The sequence below is a fragment of the Tupaia chinensis genome, unplaced genomic scaffold (genome assembly GCF_000334495.1).
Source record: "Tupaia chinensis unplaced genomic scaffold, TupChi_1.0 Scaffold149383_1, whole genome shotgun sequence".
NCBI lineage: Eukaryota > Metazoa > Chordata > Mammalia > Scandentia > Tupaiidae > Tupaia > Tupaia belangeri.
The window spans coordinates 2,771,549-2,789,278 of NW_006209227.1; the positions used below are offsets into that span (position 1 = coordinate 2,771,549).

The 17,730-nt window shown below is 50.8% G+C and overlaps 1 protein-coding gene across 3 annotated transcripts in view; it reads left to right on the forward strand.

Annotated features, from left to right (window-relative positions):
• The window catches only part of ATG16L1 (autophagy related 16 like 1), a gene marked incomplete in the record, with an annotated part of 43,275 nt that extends 25,769 nt beyond the window's left edge, over window positions 1-17,506 (forward strand). For all 3 annotated transcript variants that reach the window (XM_014585248.2, XM_006171149.3, XM_006171150.3), the window contains 8 exon segments: window positions 4,092-4,162; window positions 7,461-7,532; window positions 9,830-9,950; window positions 10,187-10,292; window positions 14,002-14,151; window positions 14,262-14,309; window positions 15,141-15,242; window positions 16,182-17,506. In XM_014585248.2, coding sequence (XP_014440734.1) covers window positions 4,092-4,162; window positions 7,461-7,532; window positions 9,830-9,950; window positions 10,187-10,292; window positions 14,002-14,151; window positions 14,262-14,309; window positions 15,141-15,242; window positions 16,182-16,275 — 764 coding nt within the window.
• Window positions 17,507-17,730: the final 224 nt, after the last annotated feature.

Sequence of the window (17,730 nt, forward strand, 5' to 3'; positions counted from 1 at the left end):
AACCCCAAACCTAGTGACTTGAAAATCATGCTGCATGTGTGTGTGTGTGTGTGTGTGTGCATGCTCAAAATCCTGAGAGGAGAATGGAGGAGGGGATTGTGGCATGGCAATCCCTCTTTAGTGGGGTGATTTCTTCCCTCTCATTGTCTCTCTGGGGAGTATATATGCCCAAAGGCAAAAAATATGCTCTGAAATAATAATGATAAAGAAATAAGCAGAAAAGAAAATACAGTTAGATTATGAATATAATTGAACATTCTTTAATTTTTCTCTAATACATGCTATTAGAGACTCTGTACTTAAACTACATATCAAGCTGCTGTGTATGTGTTCAGTAATGGTGGCAGCAGGAACAGCGTCCAAGGAAAAAATGACCCAAGTCCTACCTGAGCTTGAGAAAATAGAGGTGTGTTACCTAGAAAAAAAGTTTATAGTATGTGCCAAAAACTCGTCAGCAAGGACCCTGGAATCAAGCTGAGCCTCTAACTGGGTCTTGTTTAAGAAATGACCCCGGAGTACTCAGAAATAGGACAGCATTAAAACAGGAAGTGGGAGTTGATAAAACCACCTCCCAGACTTCTGCTGCTGGACGCAGCCTGGGTTGACATCTGTAGGAACCACTTTTCAGGTTTCCATGGTTTTAGTGCATACATAATCACGGTCCAGGGACAGCACCACAGTGCCTCTGCGTGCTGGTCTCTGATCCTTGCAGCCCTGTGCAGTTGGGAAGGTGGCGTCACCACGCAGCAGGTGGAGGCAGAGGGCTGAGACGCTGCGTGCTTTGCGTAGCCAATTTAGGTGACTGGAAAACGTTGCATATGGCAAGTGAGTGGTGGCGCTGGGACTGGTCTAGGTCACGTGGCTTCAGATCCATGCTCTTCCCGCCACCTGCCTTTAGGCACCGGATAAGCCCTAGGAGTGACTGCGTTCAGTGTGTGTCAGAGCAGCAGCAACCACAGTCTCTGGTCAGGACAGAGTATTGTAAAACGTTGTGCTCTTGCGCCCTGGCCCTTGATCTTCGGGAAAATGACAGTTAAGTACCCTGGCAGTTAGGTCAGATGAAGCCTATGAAAATGTTTTGCCCAGAAATACAATATTAGCTTTTGAAGACTTATGGCTGAAGCTGTTCTAAAATAAGAATAAAGCTATGTCATAAGAAAGTTTAGATTTGGTTTATATAATCTGAGCACATTGTCTTGTTTTGATTAGCCGTTGAGATTAAATAGAAATAATGGTAGAAACATTCCTTGGTAACACCAATAAGAAAATTAGAAATGCTGACTTCAGTTCTAGTGATAGTGTTGCTCTTTTTCTACTTAAAAGTAAATAAGTGGGCCAGCCAGGTGAGATAATCCCACATGGCCAAGTCTGCAGTTCACGCCCTGCACCCAGGGGCTGGAAACATGCTAGGCGTGTGCGCATGCACACCCCAGATCCCAAGAGGAGAGTGGAGGAGAAGAGACCGTGGCATGCTCATCCACCAGAGTGTAATTCTCACTTTCCCTCTCTTTCTCTGCTGAGCGCATGTGCCCTGCAGAATATAAAAAAAGGGAGGGGGGATTATTGAAATTAACACATGGCATAACTTAGTAACACTGGGAGGGTTTTGTGAGTCTGTGGCAGTTTGGGGGCATTTGTCATAATTTTGCAGAACAAATAGCATCAGTGGGTCCTGATTGTAGCATTCGTTCATCCATAGCGTTTCCAGTCTGTCGGGTTTTTTGTTTGTTTTTTTTTTTGAGAGGGTGGGGTGTTGACCCTTTAAAAATACCAAAATGATGTTTTCTACCCAGCAGGAACATCTATTCTTGTTAATCCTCTCAAAAGCAGAAGCTTCATTGGAAACTTCTGGCTGTATCTGGGCTGTTAACATGCCTCCCTTGGTAGCTGCTAGATAAAAGAACTTTAATAAGGTCTTTGTTCTTTCAGCATTGATCTCTTCTGTTGAATAACATTTATTGATTATTTCTACTGTGTTAAGTGCCAGGCAAATAGATTTCCTAGCATTTGCAGTAGTAGTTTTGTCTGTGAAGAGCTCTTGTAAAGCAAGATTAGCAGATGTTAGTCTTCCCAGCTCTTTCCAAAAATTTGCTGACCGCCAGGAGGACTTGGGAGTAAGTACTAATGGTGCTATATTTTGCGAATGAATTCAGGGGAGGAGTCCACCGACCAGATCAGTGGTGCCTGGCCTGCGCGTATGTGAGAGCTTTGAGCCTGGGTCCCTGTTATCCTGACACCTCGTACTGATCATTGCGGTGGCTGCTTAGGAGAACTGCGGAAGATAAAAGGCGTCTTTTGGGGAACCAGCAGTTAGCGTAGTGGCTATGTCACTGGATTCCCACGTAGTCGACTGCGGTTCACATCCCGGACCTGGTGGCTTAGAACTCACGCCGGGCGCATGTGCGTGCGTGCCCAAGATCCCGAGAGGAGAATGGAGGAGAAGGGATTGCAGCGTGACCATCCCCCCTGGGGGGTGATTTCTCGCTTTCTGTCTCTATGTCTCTCTCTGTCTGTCTGGCGAGCGCATGCGCCCTATAGTGAAAAACCTCTTCAAAAAAAAAAAAAAAAAAAGGCGTCTTTTGAGATGTGCCCTTTCATGGTTTCAGTTACAGTAGTTCCCAAATTCCTAGCTTGTTTGGCTAGGTCATCCTTAAGCTGCCCTTTTCAAAAGGGTATGGAAACATTGAGACTTCTCTCCGCAGCCAGTGGTTGCATGGTGCGGGTTCCGCGTGGGCGGCCAGAGCTGCCCAGAGAAAGGACGTAGGCCTGTTGGTGGGGGTCGGGCAGGAGGAGGGGCACTGGCACTGGGCGGGTTAAAGTATACGGGCAGATTCTAGATGCTCCCGACTAGCTTTTCTGGCAGGTTAATGACTGGTCACTTAAACATTACTAGAGTACTTCGTTTCAGATCTTTGTCTTTTTTTGCCAGAGGGTGCTTGTGCTCACTAGAGGGGGTGGGGAAGAGGAAGAAAGCACCTCCCCGGGGAGTGGTCACACTGCAGTCCCTTCTCCATCTCCCCACCTGAGATTGGGTTCAGGATTTTGGGCACGCGTGCACACACAAACACAGAGCGTCTTTTCAAGCCTTTGGGTCCAGGGCTTGAACCACACAGTTGGCCATGTGGAATCCAGCTCCCATAGCCACCAGGCTTTGGCCAGTCCTTCAGTTTAGACCCTAGAACGACCACACCATGGGTTCTGAAATTTTGATGGTCCGTTTCTACAGAAGTGGTAGTTACAAGTTAACGCAAAGCCAAGATTTATCCATGTATTAATAAATTAGAAACACTTACTGAGAAGTACTGTAACAACATAAACTTGGTCTCCAGTTCAATTGACCTGGTTTATAAATTTCTACACGTGTCTCTTTGTAAATGGAATTAAAAACTCGGATGCCTTGGGACCAGTAGGTAGTATGATGGTTAAAGGGCCTGCACTTCAAGTGGGGAAGGCATTGCAGTGTGGCCTACCCCACTGCACGGTGTTCTCTCACTTTTCCGTTCTATCTCTCTGTCTCTGGCGAGTACACGTGCCCTATAAGAAGAACTTTTTAAATAAACTTTTTTTTTTTCTTAAAAACTTAACACACACAAAATACTGGGGTCTACATGGACTTTTAGAAGTGCATTGTTCTTAGAAATCAGCAGTATGGAGACCAGCAGATGGCATAAATGGCTATGTTGTTGGACTCCCAGGTAGTTGACCATGGTTCTAGTCCCAGATTCGGTGGCTTAAACTCATGCCAGGTGTGTGCGTGTGCATGCCCAAGATCCCAAAAGGGGAATGGAAAAGGGATTGCGGCATGGCCATCCCCCCTGAAGGGTGATTTCTCGCTTTTCTGTCTCTTTGTCTCTGTCTTTCTGGCAAGCCTACGTGCCCTGTAGCAAAAACCTCTCAAAAAAAAAAAAAAAAGAAAGAAAGAAATCAGTATGTTTTGTCTTGCATTGTTTGTCCTGCTACCTCTGAACTCTGTGAAGGTGCAGAAAAGCTGCTGTTGCACAATATAATTGACTGCTCTTAGAGTCTGTGCCACATTGTAACTGTTTATTGGCTGTAATTTATTGTCTTCTCAATCTTTCTTTTTCACACAGACAAATGTGAGTTCAAGGGTGCTCTCTCCGGCAGTAATGCAGGAATTACAAGTATTGAATTTGATAGTGCTGTAAGTACCTAATATCCCTGGTTTTAGAAGTTATTAAAAACAGTCTAAGGGGGCCGGCAGGTGAAATGGTGGTTAAGGCACTAGATTCCCACGCGGCTGACTGCTCCAGTCTTGGATCCGGCAACTTGAAAATTACAACAAATAAATAGATAAATACATGAAGCAATTAAAGACATCTGTGGGGCCAGCAGGTAGTGTGGTGGTGAAGGTGCTAGATCCCCATATGGCTGACTATAGTTCAAGTCTAGTTCAAGTCTTGGATTCCGCAACTTGAAAATCGCAATAAGGGACCAGCAAATGGCTTAATAGTTACATCTCTGGACTCCCATGTAGTTGACCACGGTTCAAGTCTCAGGCCCGGCAGCTTAAACTCATAGCAGGCACTTGAGTGTGTGTCCCAAGATCCTAAGGGGAGAATAGAGGAGAAGGGATTGCAGCGTGGCCATCCCACCGGAGGGTGATTTCTCAATGTCTGTCTCTCTGTCTTTCCAGTTCGTGCACACACACTATAGCAAAAACCTCTCAAAAAAAGAAGAGAAGAAAAAAATCACAACAAATAAATAAGTAAATAAAACACATTTAAAGCATCTGGTGGGGCCAGCAAGTGATGTGTTTAGCCATTTTCTGTGCCTTAAGTAAAATACATATCGGGGCCGGCAGGTGGCATGATGGTTAAGGGTGCTTGGCTTCCATAAGGCCAACTACAGTTCCTGGACCTGGCGGCTTCCTTTCTCACTTGCCCTCTCTCTCTCTCTCTCTGACTTTCTCTGGTCGAGTTAAAAGTAAATAAAGTTAAGTAAAATAATTCTTTAAAAAGAGAAAGTAAAATACATGTCAAAGAGCAATGTACACATTGATTGTAGAATTAATTGATGTTTCAGGGCTAGCAGACAGTGTAACGGTTGCATCTCTGGACTCATGTAGTCAACTGCAATTCAAGTGCCAGACCTGACGACTTAAAACTCAAGCCAGGTGCATGTGCATGCATGCTCAAAATCTCGAGAGGAGAATGGAGTACTCTTAAAAAAAATGAATTGATATTTCAGCTTTTATAAACTCCAGGCTTTTTCATTATTATTTGCCAGAGGGCACAGGAGCTCACCAGAGAGAGACAGAGATGGGGAGAGGAAAAAAGCATTCCCACTGTAGGAATGTCGCACTGCAATCCCTTCTCCATCTCTCCATCCTGTTGGGATTTGAGGCCTGCGCATGTGCACGCTTGGTGATTTTTTTCCAGGCTGCCATGACCAGGAGTTGACCCACATGGTTTTTACCACATGAAGTCCGCTCCCTTAACCACCATGGGGCTGGCCCACCCTTCGTGTTTTGGTTTACAGTAGGCTTGTGATAGCACTCAGTAGTTTATTTATGAGAGAGAGAGAGCATCCCTAAAGAGTCTTGAGGCACAGTCACCCCCAGCCTCTACCTATCCGCCAATCATTAGCACACACATTCCTGACTCTGAGTGAGCCATTTTGAGCCTGATGTGTGTAGACATTACCGTGAAATTCTGAGCGGGCACAGGAGAAAGATCTGAACAGGAGGCAGAGCAGGGAGTTGCCGCACTCCGCTGATGTAGCTGGCTTTCAGGGCAGCCAGATCAGTGTGTGGCTTCTTGGGGCTTTGTAGCATGTGAGCGAATTCCTGTTTCAGCTAAAAATTGTTTTTCCTGTCCTTTATACCAATAGGGATCTTACCTCCTAGCTGACTGCTCCAGTCTTGGATCCGGCAACTTGAAAATTACAACAAATAAATAGATAAATACATGAAGCAATTAAAGACATCTGTGGGGCCAGCAGGTAGTGTGGTGGTGAAGGTGCTAGATCCCCATATGGCTGACTATAGTTCAAGTCTAGTTCAAGTCTTGGATTCCGCAACTTGAAAATCGCAATAAGGGACCAGCAAATGGCTTAATAGTTACATCTCTGGACTCCCATGTAGTTGACCACGGTTCAAGTCTCAGGCCCGGCAGCTTAAACTCATAGCAGGCACTTGAGTGTGTGTCCCAAGATCCTAAGGGGAGAATAGAGGAGAAGGGATTGCAGCGTGGCCATCCCACCGGAGGGTGATTTCTCAATGTCTGTCTCTCTGTCTTTCAAGTTCCTGGACACACACTATAGCAAAAACCTCTCAAAAAAAGAAGAGAAGAAAAAAATCACAACAAATAAATAAGTAAATAAAACACATTTAAAGCATCTGGTGGGGCCAGCAAGTGATGTGGTTAGCCATTTTCTGTGCCTTAAGTAAAATACATATCGGGGCCGGCAGGTGGCATGATGGTTAAGGGTGCTTGGCTTCCATAAGGCCAACTACAGTTCCTGGACCTGGCGGCTTCCTTTCTCACTTGCCCTCTCTCTCTCTCTCTCTCTGACTTTCTCTGGTCGAGTTAAAAGTAAATAAAGTTAAGTAAAATAATTCTTTAAAAAGAGAAAGTAAAATACATGTCAAAGAGCAATGTACACATTGATTGTAGAATTAATTGATGTTTCAGGGCTAGCAGACAGTGTAACGGTTGCATCTCTGGACTCATGTAGTCAACTGCAATTCAAGTGCCAGACCTGACGACTTAAAACTCAAGCCAGGTGCATGTGCATGCATGCTCAAAATCTCGAGAGGAGAATGGAGTACTCTTAAAAAAAATGAATTGATATTTCAGCTTTTATAAACTCCAGGCTTTTTCATTATTATTTGCCAGAGGGCACAGGAGCTCACCAGAGAGAGACAGAGATGGGGAGAGGAAAAAAGCATTCCCACTGTAGGAATGTCGCACTGCAATCCCTTCTCCATCTCTCCATCCTGTTGGGATTTGAGGCCTGCGCATGTGCACGCTTGGTGATTTTTTTCCAGGCTGCCATGACCAGGAGTTGACCCACATGGTTTTTACCACATGAAGTCCGCTCCCTTAACCACCATGGGGCTGGCCCACCCTTCGTGTTTTGGTTTACAGTAGGCTTGTGATAGCACTCAGTAGTTTATTTATGAGAGAGAGAGAGCATCCCTAAAGAGTCTTGAGGCACAGTCACCCCCAGCCTCTACCTATCCGCCAATCATTAGCACACACATTCCTGACTCTGAGTGAGCCATTTTGAGCCTGATGTGTGTAGACATTACCGTGAAATTCTGAGCGGGCACAGGAGAAAGATCTGAACAGGAGGCAGAGCAGGGAGTTGCCGCACTCCGCTGATGTAGCTGGCTTTCAGGGCAGCCAGATCAGTGTGTGGCTTCTTGGGGCTTTGTAGCATGTGAGCGAATTCCTGTTTCAGCTAAAAATTGTTTTTCCTGTCCTTTATACCAATAGGGATCTTACCTCCTAGCAGCATCAAACGATTTTGCAAGCCGAATCTGGACTGTGGATGATTATCGGTTACGGGTAAGACCCAGTTAAGAAAGTTGGTATGACCTCTAACTTCCTGTGGTTAACTAAGCCTGACATGCAGAAGATGACGGCGATTAACCGGAGGGACTGATGTGTGCTTTCCTGAAGATAATACTTCGGATTCACTCTGCTCCTTCACGTTCTCCTTGGGGAGACGTTCATTTTCACTTTGTCTGAGGTTTCGTCTCAGGACATCTGCAGTAGGTCTCTCAGGCATGCATCGAAGTCGGGTACTCCTGGTCACAATAACCGAGTGCTTTTGGTAGAGAACAGTTTTAGCAGAACTTCACAGATCGCAGCGTAATTACCTCAGACAGTACCCCGGGGTGACCCCGATGTTGTTAAAGAGGTAAAACGGTTCTAAAACAACACAGACTGAGGCTGGGCAGCAGAGCTAGGCGTCGGCGAAGGGAGGGTGGGATCGGAATCAGGTCTGTGCTGGAACCCAGACTTGCCATGAAGTCTTTGGACATCCGAGACAGAGACCGAAACCTGAGGGCTGTGTGTCGGCCTGGCCGGAAGGTGGGGGCGGTCTGATGGAATGATCCAGCAGTAGGCTTGAAGAGTCTTCAGAGACACGTGGCCCCTGACTCGGGCTTTCCATTTTCCTGAGAGGGCTGTGTGGAAGATAAGCTAGCCAGTACCGGACGGGTAGAACGTGCTCTCATAACCATAACCCATTTGCGAGTGATGTGAACTTGCAAAATGTGATGATGTCATGGTAAGGACGAGACACAGCACATGTACACACACTTCACGTTTTTTGGTGAAATAGTTATAAAAATTTAACTTGCATAGCACAGGCACCTTCCAGCATTTTCTGTGGGCCTGTGTGGTATGCATGTGTGATGGTTACAGCGATGGGCGTAGTGCCTAGGTGTGCTTTCTTCCCGAGCTCTCTGGGTCTTCCCAGGAGGGTCACACCTGGCTGGCTGCAGCTGTAAGGACTGCCCCGTGTGAGGGACTTAGATGTGCAACGAGTGAGTCTCGGAGCCCATGCAGAGTTCTCCCGTGAGATAGGATAAGTAGACGTGGCCCTAAGTTTTCTGTTCCTGTACTGAGGTGGCGTTTCTAAAATTTTCACATAACGCGACACCGAAGTATGAGGTCTCATCTTTGGGGGTCTGGGTTGAGACAGTAAGTTACCCGTTACAGTGAGTATGTTAGGGTCTGTTAAAGTGGCCTTTAAAAAAAAAAAGAAAATAAAAGAAAGTACCCATGAATGCGATCCGAACCTTTGCGGTTTTACACGTATGCAAATGTCAGTCCCCCGAGAAGAGGTTGGTGATGGGCTGGTCTGAGGTCTGGCCCCTGCACCTGCCCCTGCCCCCAGCCATCCCAGCCACCTCCTCCATCTGGCTCCAGTAGTGCTCGTGATGGGAAAAGGCCGTGCTGCCGCCAGGATGTCCCCATTCCGTGTCCGTCACAGGGTGTGAGCGTGGGGAGCGCTGGAGTCTGAGGTTACGATCTGACGTTTTCACACTGAGACTTAGAAAGCCCTGGATTTTTCCCATTGTTCACATAGTCCTTTTTTTTTTTTTTTTTTGGAGAGGTTTTTGCTATAGGACACGTGTTCACCAGAAAGACTGAGAGACAGAAAGTGAGAAATCACCCCCCAGGGGATGGCCACGCTGCAGTCCCTTCTCCATTCTCCTCAGGATCTTGGGCACACACGCACACACGCCCAGCGTGAGTTTAAGCCATCGGGTCCGAGACTTGAACTGCGGTTGGCCACATGGGAATCCAGTGACATGTCCATTACACCAACTGTTGGTGCCGCATAAAGAGTCTTGATGTTCCCTTTAAGTTATGCCTGTGGTGACCTAGTCTGATTGAACTTTAATATGGGACTTCCAGTGGCTCTGGGTAAAATCCAAGCTTTTTAGATTTAATTTGATGAACCAAGCTTAGAAAAACATTTCAAGGTTAGGCAGGCAGGCATCTGGGGTAGCGCTAATGGGGGGAGGTTGTGAAGTGGTGCTCACAATGCTGGGGTTTTATTGTTTTAGTGTTACTTCCACCAAGCGGTTTAGCCTCTGTGTAGATAACCAGTTGCCTGGGTAACCAAAGAGAGGCTTTCCGGGAGTTTCCACTAACTACCCAGCAGGCCAAAATGCAAGCTGGAGGCGTGGCCTCCCCTGAGACAGCACTTCGCACCCCAGGTTTCTGTCCACTTTGCCCTTGTGTCATGCCGCCGTCCCTGGTGGACTGCTGCATTTCGTGGCTGGGCACCGTGGCTCCGTGGCCACAGCGTGGTGCCCCAGGCTCACCCTGGCTGTGTCCTCTCCTAGCACACGCTCACAGGACACAGTGGGAAAGTGCTGTCGGCGAAGTTCCTGCTGGACAACGCACGCATCGTCTCAGGAAGTCACGACCGGACCCTCAAACTCTGGGATCTACGCAGCAAAGTCTGTGAGGAGATTCAGTCTCTCTGCGTGTGCTTAGACCTTAGCTGTGGAGGGGGCCTGTTTCCGTGTCAGTCTGTGGGCGTGTGATACAGTTTAAGTCTGGTTTTATAATACGGGGACGAGGGCTGGGGTAGTGACGGTGGATTTGTCGTGTGATGACTGCAGTTAGAGTGTCGCCGTGGTGTGTACACAGCCGTGTCAGCCCCTCTGTGTGACCAGCCACATTTGGTTTCCCTTCAGGCATAAAGACCGTGTTTGCAGGGTCCAGTTGCAATGATATCGTCTGCACGGAGCAGTGCGTGATGAGTGGACATTTTGACAAGAAGATTCGTTTCTGGGATATCCGGTACGACACAGCTCAGCAGGAGAAGGGCGTGCGTGGAGCCCAGCTGCTGCCACGTTGTGTGCATGTGTTGTTGGCAAATCCCAGGATGCGAGCTCCAGTGTACCTTTACCTTCTGGTTTGACGTTCTCTGCCACAAAGGAGACTGCTGAGTCCCACGCTCTGACCAGCACACACTGTGCACGGCCTTTTGGTGGCTGCCAGAGACGCAGAGGCACAGGCGCAAGGTGCTCCTCCACCCGGAGGTGATCTAGGTGGTCATGGGGAAGACAGGCCCAGGAGGCTGGGTGCCGGTGCCAGGACCAGGTACACCAGGTCCGAGATCACCTGGAGAGGTGGGCAGGCATCAGAGTAGGAGAGCCACTCGAGGACGTTCCAGACCACAGCACAGGGCAGCCTGCTGTGGTGACAGTGTCGCAGGGGCAGGGGCAGGAGGAGCACAAGCCAGTGAGACGAACAGGGCAGGTTGGGCTCAGGGAAGCCGTTTCCAGGTGACTTGGTCCTTGAACCATTGCATGCTTATCTAGCAATAAGATACCCTCTCGCGTAGTAAGGATGTTACTCGGAGTAAATTCATTGAACTCTTAAGACAGAATCACTGCAGGAACCAGCAGTTGGTGTAATGGCTTTGTCGCTGGACTCCCATGTAGTCGACCGCGGTTCCAGTCCCGGACCTTGTGGCTTGAACTCAGGCTGGGCGTGTGTGTGTGTGTGTGTGTGTGTGCCCAGGATCCCAAGAGGAGAATGGAGGAGAAGGGATGCGGCATGGCCATCCCCCCTGGGGGGTGATTTCTTGCTTTCTGTCTCTCTGTCTCTGTCTTTCTGGCGAGTGCATGCACCCTATAGCAAAAAATAATAAAATTAAAAAACTCTCAAAAGACAAATTCACAGCAGAAGGGGACACCTCCCTTGGCTCTGAGTGCCGGCCACAGAGCCCTCTGGGACGGCTGCAGCCAGATGGAGGGCGGACAGTGCCCGGTAGGGCGCGGAGAATTGTGAAGTGGTGCTCACAATGCTGGGGTTTTATTGTTTTAGTGTTACTTCCACCAAGCGGTTTAGCCTCTGTGTAGATAACCAGTTGCCTGGGTAACCAAAGAGAGGCTTTCCGGGAGTTTCCACTAACTACCCAGCAGGCCAAAATGCAAGCTGGAGGCGTGGCCTCCCCTGAGACAGCACTTCGCACCCCAGGTTTCTGTCCACTTTGCCCTTGTGTCATGCCGCCGTCCCTGGTGGACTGCTGCATTTCGTGGCTGGGCACCGTGGCTCCGTGGCCACAGCGTGGTGCCCCAGGCTCACCCTGGCTGTGTCCTCTCCTAGCACACGCTCACAGGACACAGTGGGAAAGTGCTGTCGGCGAAGTTCCTGCTGGACAACGCACGCATCGTCTCAGGAAGTCACGACCGGACCCTCAAACTCTGGGATCTACGCAGCAAAGTCTGTGAGGAGATTCAGTCTCTCTGCGTGTGCTTAGACCTTAGCTGTGGAGGGGGCCTGTTTCCGTGTCAGTCTGTGGGCGTGTGATACAGTTTAAGTCTGGTTTTATAATACGGGGACGAGGGCTGGGGTAGTGACGGTGGATTTGTCGTGTGATGACTGCAGTTAGAGTGTCGCCGTGGTGTGTACACAGCCGTGTCAGCCCCTCTGTGTGACCAGCCACATTTGGTTTCCCTTCAGGCATAAAGACCGTGTTTGCAGGGTCCAGTTGCAATGATATCGTCTGCACGGAGCAGTGCGTGATGAGTGGACATTTTGACAAGAAGATTCGTTTCTGGGATATCCGGTACGACACAGCTCAGCAGGAGAAGGGCGTGCGTGGAGCCCAGCTGCTGCCACGTTGTGTGCATGTGTTGTTGGCAAATCCCAGGATGCGAGCTCCAGTGTACCTTTACCTTCTGGTTTGACGTTCTCTGCCACAAAGGAGACTGCTGAGTCCCACGCTCTGACCAGCACACACTGTGCACGGCCTTTTGGTGGCTGCCAGAGACGCAGAGGCACAGGCGCAAGGTGCTCCTCCACCCGGAGGTGATCTAGGTGGTCATGGGGAAGACAGGCCCAGGAGGCTGGGTGCCGGTGCCAGGACCAGGTACACCAGGTCCGAGATCACCTGGAGAGGTGGGCAGGCATCAGAGTAGGAGAGCCACTCGAGGACGTTCCAGACCACAGCACAGGGCAGCCTGCTGTGGTGACAGTGTCGCAGGGGCAGGGGCAGGAGGAGCACAAGCCAGTGAGACGAACAGGGCAGGTTGGGCTCAGGGCAGCCGTTTCCAGGTGACTTGGTCCTTGAACCATTGCATTGTGGCTTGAACTCAGGCTGGGCGTGTGTGTGTGTGTGTGTGCCCAGGATCCCAAGAGGAGAATGGAGGAGAAGGGATGCGGCATGGCCATCCCCCCTGGGGGGTGATTTCTTGCTTTCTGTCTCTCTGTCTCTGTCTTTCTGGCGAGTGCATGCACCCTATAGCAAAAAATAATAAAATTAAAAAACTCTCAAAAGACAAATTCACAGCAGAAGGGGACACCTCCCTTGGCTCTGAGTGCCGGCCACAGAGCCCTCTGGGACGGCTGCAGCCAGATGGAGGGCGGACAGTGCCCAGGAGGGTGCGGAGAAGGGGAGTCGATAGAGCAGGGACTCTCCCTTTGGGGTCCTTGGTCCTACTTCTCAAGTGACTGCAGAAGCCGAGGGCCCAGAGCTGGCCTGAGCAACCGAGGAGACCCACAAGAGTACCTGGTCTGTGGGGGCCCCCGGCCCACGAAGCACATTTCCGTGCCAGCCTTATCCAGGATGAAACCATAGTGCTATGCATAAGCAGATTCTAACACACAAAACTACCGTTTTTTTTTCTCATTATTTCTTTATTTAAATTATTTGTCATCATTATTCATTTTTTAATTTGACCAAGGAAAGGAGAAGGTGAGAAAGCAAGCCATGAGGTCTAGACTCAAACCACGGTCAGCCATTTGGGAATCCAGCACCTTAGTCGCCATGTCACTTGCCGCCCCTGAAACTACCATTATTAATGGTTTTTGCTGTAGGGCATGTGCGCTCACCAGGAAGACAGAAAAGGAAAGTGAAAAGTCACTCCCCAGGGAGGATGGCCACCTGCAGCCCCTTCTCATCTTGTGATTCTGGGCATGCACGCACACACACCCAGCATGTTTTGTTTGTTTAAATATTTAAGTCAGTTTGTTGTTATTTATTTTTAAAGAATTATTTTATTCAATTTTATCCATTCATTCATTAATTTTAATTTGACCAGAGAGAGGGAGAAAAAAAGGGAAGTGAGAAAGCAAGCCACCAGGTCCAGGACTTGAACCATGGTCGGGCATGTGGGAGTGTCCAGGGCCTTAGCCACCACGCCAGAGTGGTCTGGAATGTCCACGCCGCCTGCTGGTCCCCTTGTTATTTTTTAATTTAGCCAGAGAGAGAGAGAAAGGGAAAGTGAGAAAGCAAGCCACCAGGTTCAGGACTCGAACCATGGTCGGCCATATGGGAATCCAACACCTCTAACCACCATGCCACCTGCTGGTCCCTCGACACTACAGCCTTAGGATCGGTTGATAGGAAACCGAAGTCTAGGCCAGGGAGTACACATGCTGCCCTTGAAGAGGTTGCCTTCTAGTTATTCGCATGGCCCTTTTTGTCCTCTGTGGACCACATACTAAAGGAAACGGAGCTTTCTGTGTTGCAGTTCTCAGGCTTTTCCTTCTCTCTCAGGTCAGAGAGTATAGTCCGAGAGATGGAGCTGTTGGGGAAGATCACTGCACTGGACTTGAACCCAGAAAGGACTGAGCTGCTGACCTGCTCCCGGGATGACCTGCTGAAAGTGATTGATCTGCGAACAAATGCCATCAAGCAGACGTTCAGGTGACGGAGGGCATGGTTTCCTGAGGGCTGTGTGAGACCGGAGGCCCTGGCCTGCTCCGTGTGTCCCCGGAGGGCGAGCTGTAGTAATCGTGCCCTATTGTTGGTTTCAGTGCACCTGGGTTCAAGTGTGGCTCTGATTGGACCAGAGTTGTCTTCAGGTTCGTGGCGCCCCTTCCCCCTGCCCCCAGCCCCCAACTTGTCACTCTCTGAACTTTCCTTCCCACTGGGGTCATGGGGTGGAGCTAAGTGTGTCTGGTGTCTCTAGCTGGGTGTCCAGGAGTGCGCCTGGACGGTCATGATAGAGGCCACCATCCACGTCCTGCCCTTGCTGAGGTCCCCACTGTGACTGCATGAGCACACGTGTGTGGTGCCCCGGCATGAAGGCTGGCTGCCTACGTGTCCTGGTGAGCCCACCAGCTGCTCCCCGCCCGCTTACCATGGAGCCAGCAGGCACTTGGGGAGGGAGAAGGACTTGCAGACCAGGGGACAGGAAGAGGCTCTGGGAGAAGGGGCTCCGAGAAGGCCCATGGTTTCCCCTCCTCCCTCACGCATGTGCCGCACCACTCAGACATATTTCCCGGATCAGGTCCCGTGTGTGGGGAAGCGTCTCCACCTCGGGTGCTTCCTGTTTCCTTCCTGCTGTGGCAAACCACGGGAGCAGGCGGCCCTTGTCACGTGGGCAGGCTGAGCTCTTCGATTTCGGGAGCGGGCCTTGAGCTCTCAGCAGTGTTTGGGTCTGGTGGAAGGGTCAGGCCTTGGAGCAATGGGGGTCATGTGGCTTCATCCTTCATCAGCTGGACGAGGCTGGGGCCAGGCAGAGCAGGGTGACCGTGACATCCCAGGCAGCTCAGGTCTGCCATCTGGGTACACAAGACTGTCGCGTGTTTGCCTCACAGCTGAAGATCAAGCGTGACTTCGCAGGGAGAGGGCCCTAAGGATGCTGAGCTGGGAGGAGTCGATGGTTTTTCTTCCCTCCCTGTCTTCCCTAGCCCCGATGGTAGTTACGTGGCAGCAGGCTCGGCCGAGGGCTCCCTCTATGTCTGGAGCATGCTCACTGGGAAGGTGGAGAAGGTGCTTTCAAAGCAGCACAGGTAAGGTGGGCCCTGCCAGCCCTGCCAGCCCCACCAAAGTCGGGAGCGGGGCCTTTGACTTCACCGCGGGGGTAAGACCTCAGGCTTAGACCTGGCCGACCCCGGGAGGCAGTACCGCTTAGCGGGGCCTCATCGTACAGCAGACAGTGGTCGTTACAGATGCTCCAGGTGGAGCAGTCAGAGTAGTAGCCAGAGAGGGTTAGAGCAGCACACGCCCTGGCAGACACGAACATAGCACACGTGTGAGTGCACACACCACCATGACTTCTTGTCCTTCTCTCCTCTTCCTCCCTTAAAGGTCAGGAGGGCCAAGCCGATGACATAACAATTATGTCACTGGACTCCTACATAGTTGACTGTGGTTTGAGTTTGGGACCCGTGGCTTATACCTCATGCCAGGCACGTCTGCGTGCCCAAGATCCCAAGAGGAGAACAGAGGAGAAGGCATTGCAGCATGGCCATCCCCTCTGAGGGGTGATTTCTTGCTTTCTGTCTGCCTCTCTGGCTAGCACATGCACCTTATAGCAAAAATCTCTCTAAAAAGAAAAAAGTAGGGAGACTTGTTCTCAGTGCCGATCTTCATGTCCCTTTCTTGCATCTCAGCTGCCAGCAGCCCCAGGCCCCTCAGTTTGCACTGTCCACACAGCCCTCCTGCCAGTAGGCCAGGGACAGTGGTGTCCTCGTTGCTGACTTCAGAGGCGTGTGAGGTCTCTGGTCCTCCCCTACTCTGAGTGACCATGCCAGGGCCCAGCTGCAGAAGGAGCCTGACTCTGCCCCTTGAGCACTGCTCAGTGATGCGGCGCAGCTTTGCAGGTTCCTTCTCAGATGCCTGCCGGGAGTGGGTGTGCCCGCCTCCCTGTGTGCGCTGTCTGGGCGAAGTTACTGAGCTCTCAACCCGAGTGCTGGGAAACCTGACGCTGCCCCTCTCTTTCCTTGAAGCTCGTCGATCAACGCGGTGGCCTGGTCCCCGTCTGGCTTGCACGTGGTCAGCGTGGACAAAGGCAGCAAAGCCGTGCTGTGGGCACAGCACTGACCCTCCTCAGGAGGAGCAAGGCCTCCTGCGCCACGACCCCTGGGGAGGCAGCGAACCCTGTGGACCATGGCCTTTGTGCTCACAGGATCTCTGAGGACTTGGACCGAGGGTTCTAGTGGCCTGGAAGATCACCGAAAATCTTGCGCTGCGGGCTCTCAGCAGAGGCTTGGGGTCTTGCCTTGACCCGAGCAGTAAACACTACTAGCTCTGATCTTCCATACCTCACTAGGGTGAACACGGGGACCCCTCTGGGCCCCCTCCCTGAGCGGCAGTGCCAAAAGCACCCCACATATCAGGTGTTGGTCCCTTTTGCTTTCTCCTGCCCTTCCAAAGTTGGCTCTGGCCTAATGCATGTCCTGCCACTGTGGGGTCCATGCCCATGAGCTTGCCTGACCTGACTGAGGGGGACCCGCGCTCCCTGGTGAGCCGTGGTCCTGCACAGGCCTCTGTCCTCTGACATGTCTGATTTCTGCTGAAACCTCCTTAGGGCTTCAGCTGTTCTGGCTCCCACTTCTTCCAGCAGTTCCACGTATCTATTTTTGGTCAAGAAATTAGCTTCTATTTGGTTTTAAAGTTGTCTTGCATAGGAGAGGAAGTGAAAGGCTTTTCCAGAGAAGGGTTTGCTGCAGAGGTGAGGGCGGTTCCAGTGTGGGTCTGCAGGTGCCCAGAGGCAGGGGCACACCTGTTCCTGTGCTGGCGGGAGGTGAGGGTGGGAGACCTCGAACACAGCGCTCTGGAGCCCGTGGCTGCAGACTCCATGGCCCCTTTGTCACACCACGTAAGTGCTGCAGTGTGGGGTGCCCCATCCAGGGAGCACAGCGCTGTCTTCCCGCTGCAGGGGTAGCAACGGAGGCCACGCAGAACGGTCGTCTTTACCGTTTGACCAGATCCCACGTTCTGGCTGTCCTGCCTGGGTTTCTGAAACACCAATGTTTTTATCACTTTTTATTTTGCACTTTATTGCTTTTCTTCCACACTTGTTTCTGGACAGCTGGGGACATGAGTGTCAGCTGGTGCAAGAGGGCTGAGGCAGCCCTTCCTCCGACAGGGCGTTGTCTCTGCTCTTCCTCTTCCCCTTCCCCACCTGCGGTTCCCCTTTGTGGTTTGCTGTTCAGAGAACTCGTGTTAAGGGGAGTTGAAATTCACAGCCAGGGTGGGCCTATCTTATTTATTTGTGTCGCCCAATAGAACTTGATTGTAAATAAATAAAATCTGTTATATACTTTTCAAACCATGTGCCTGCTGGCTATTACTCTCCTCTACCTCACCTGTAAGAAGAGCCCTGCGCCCAGTCAGCGGCGGATCTCTTGCAGAGCTGGAGGGCGTGCCGGCCTCATCAGGCCCCTGACCTGTGTCCTCACGTAGGCCGGGTGTGGGTGCAGGCCCGGGATCCTGGGAGACCTCGCCGAGTCCTGCGGAGGGTGTGTCATCCCACTACCCTGTCGTGAGTGGGAA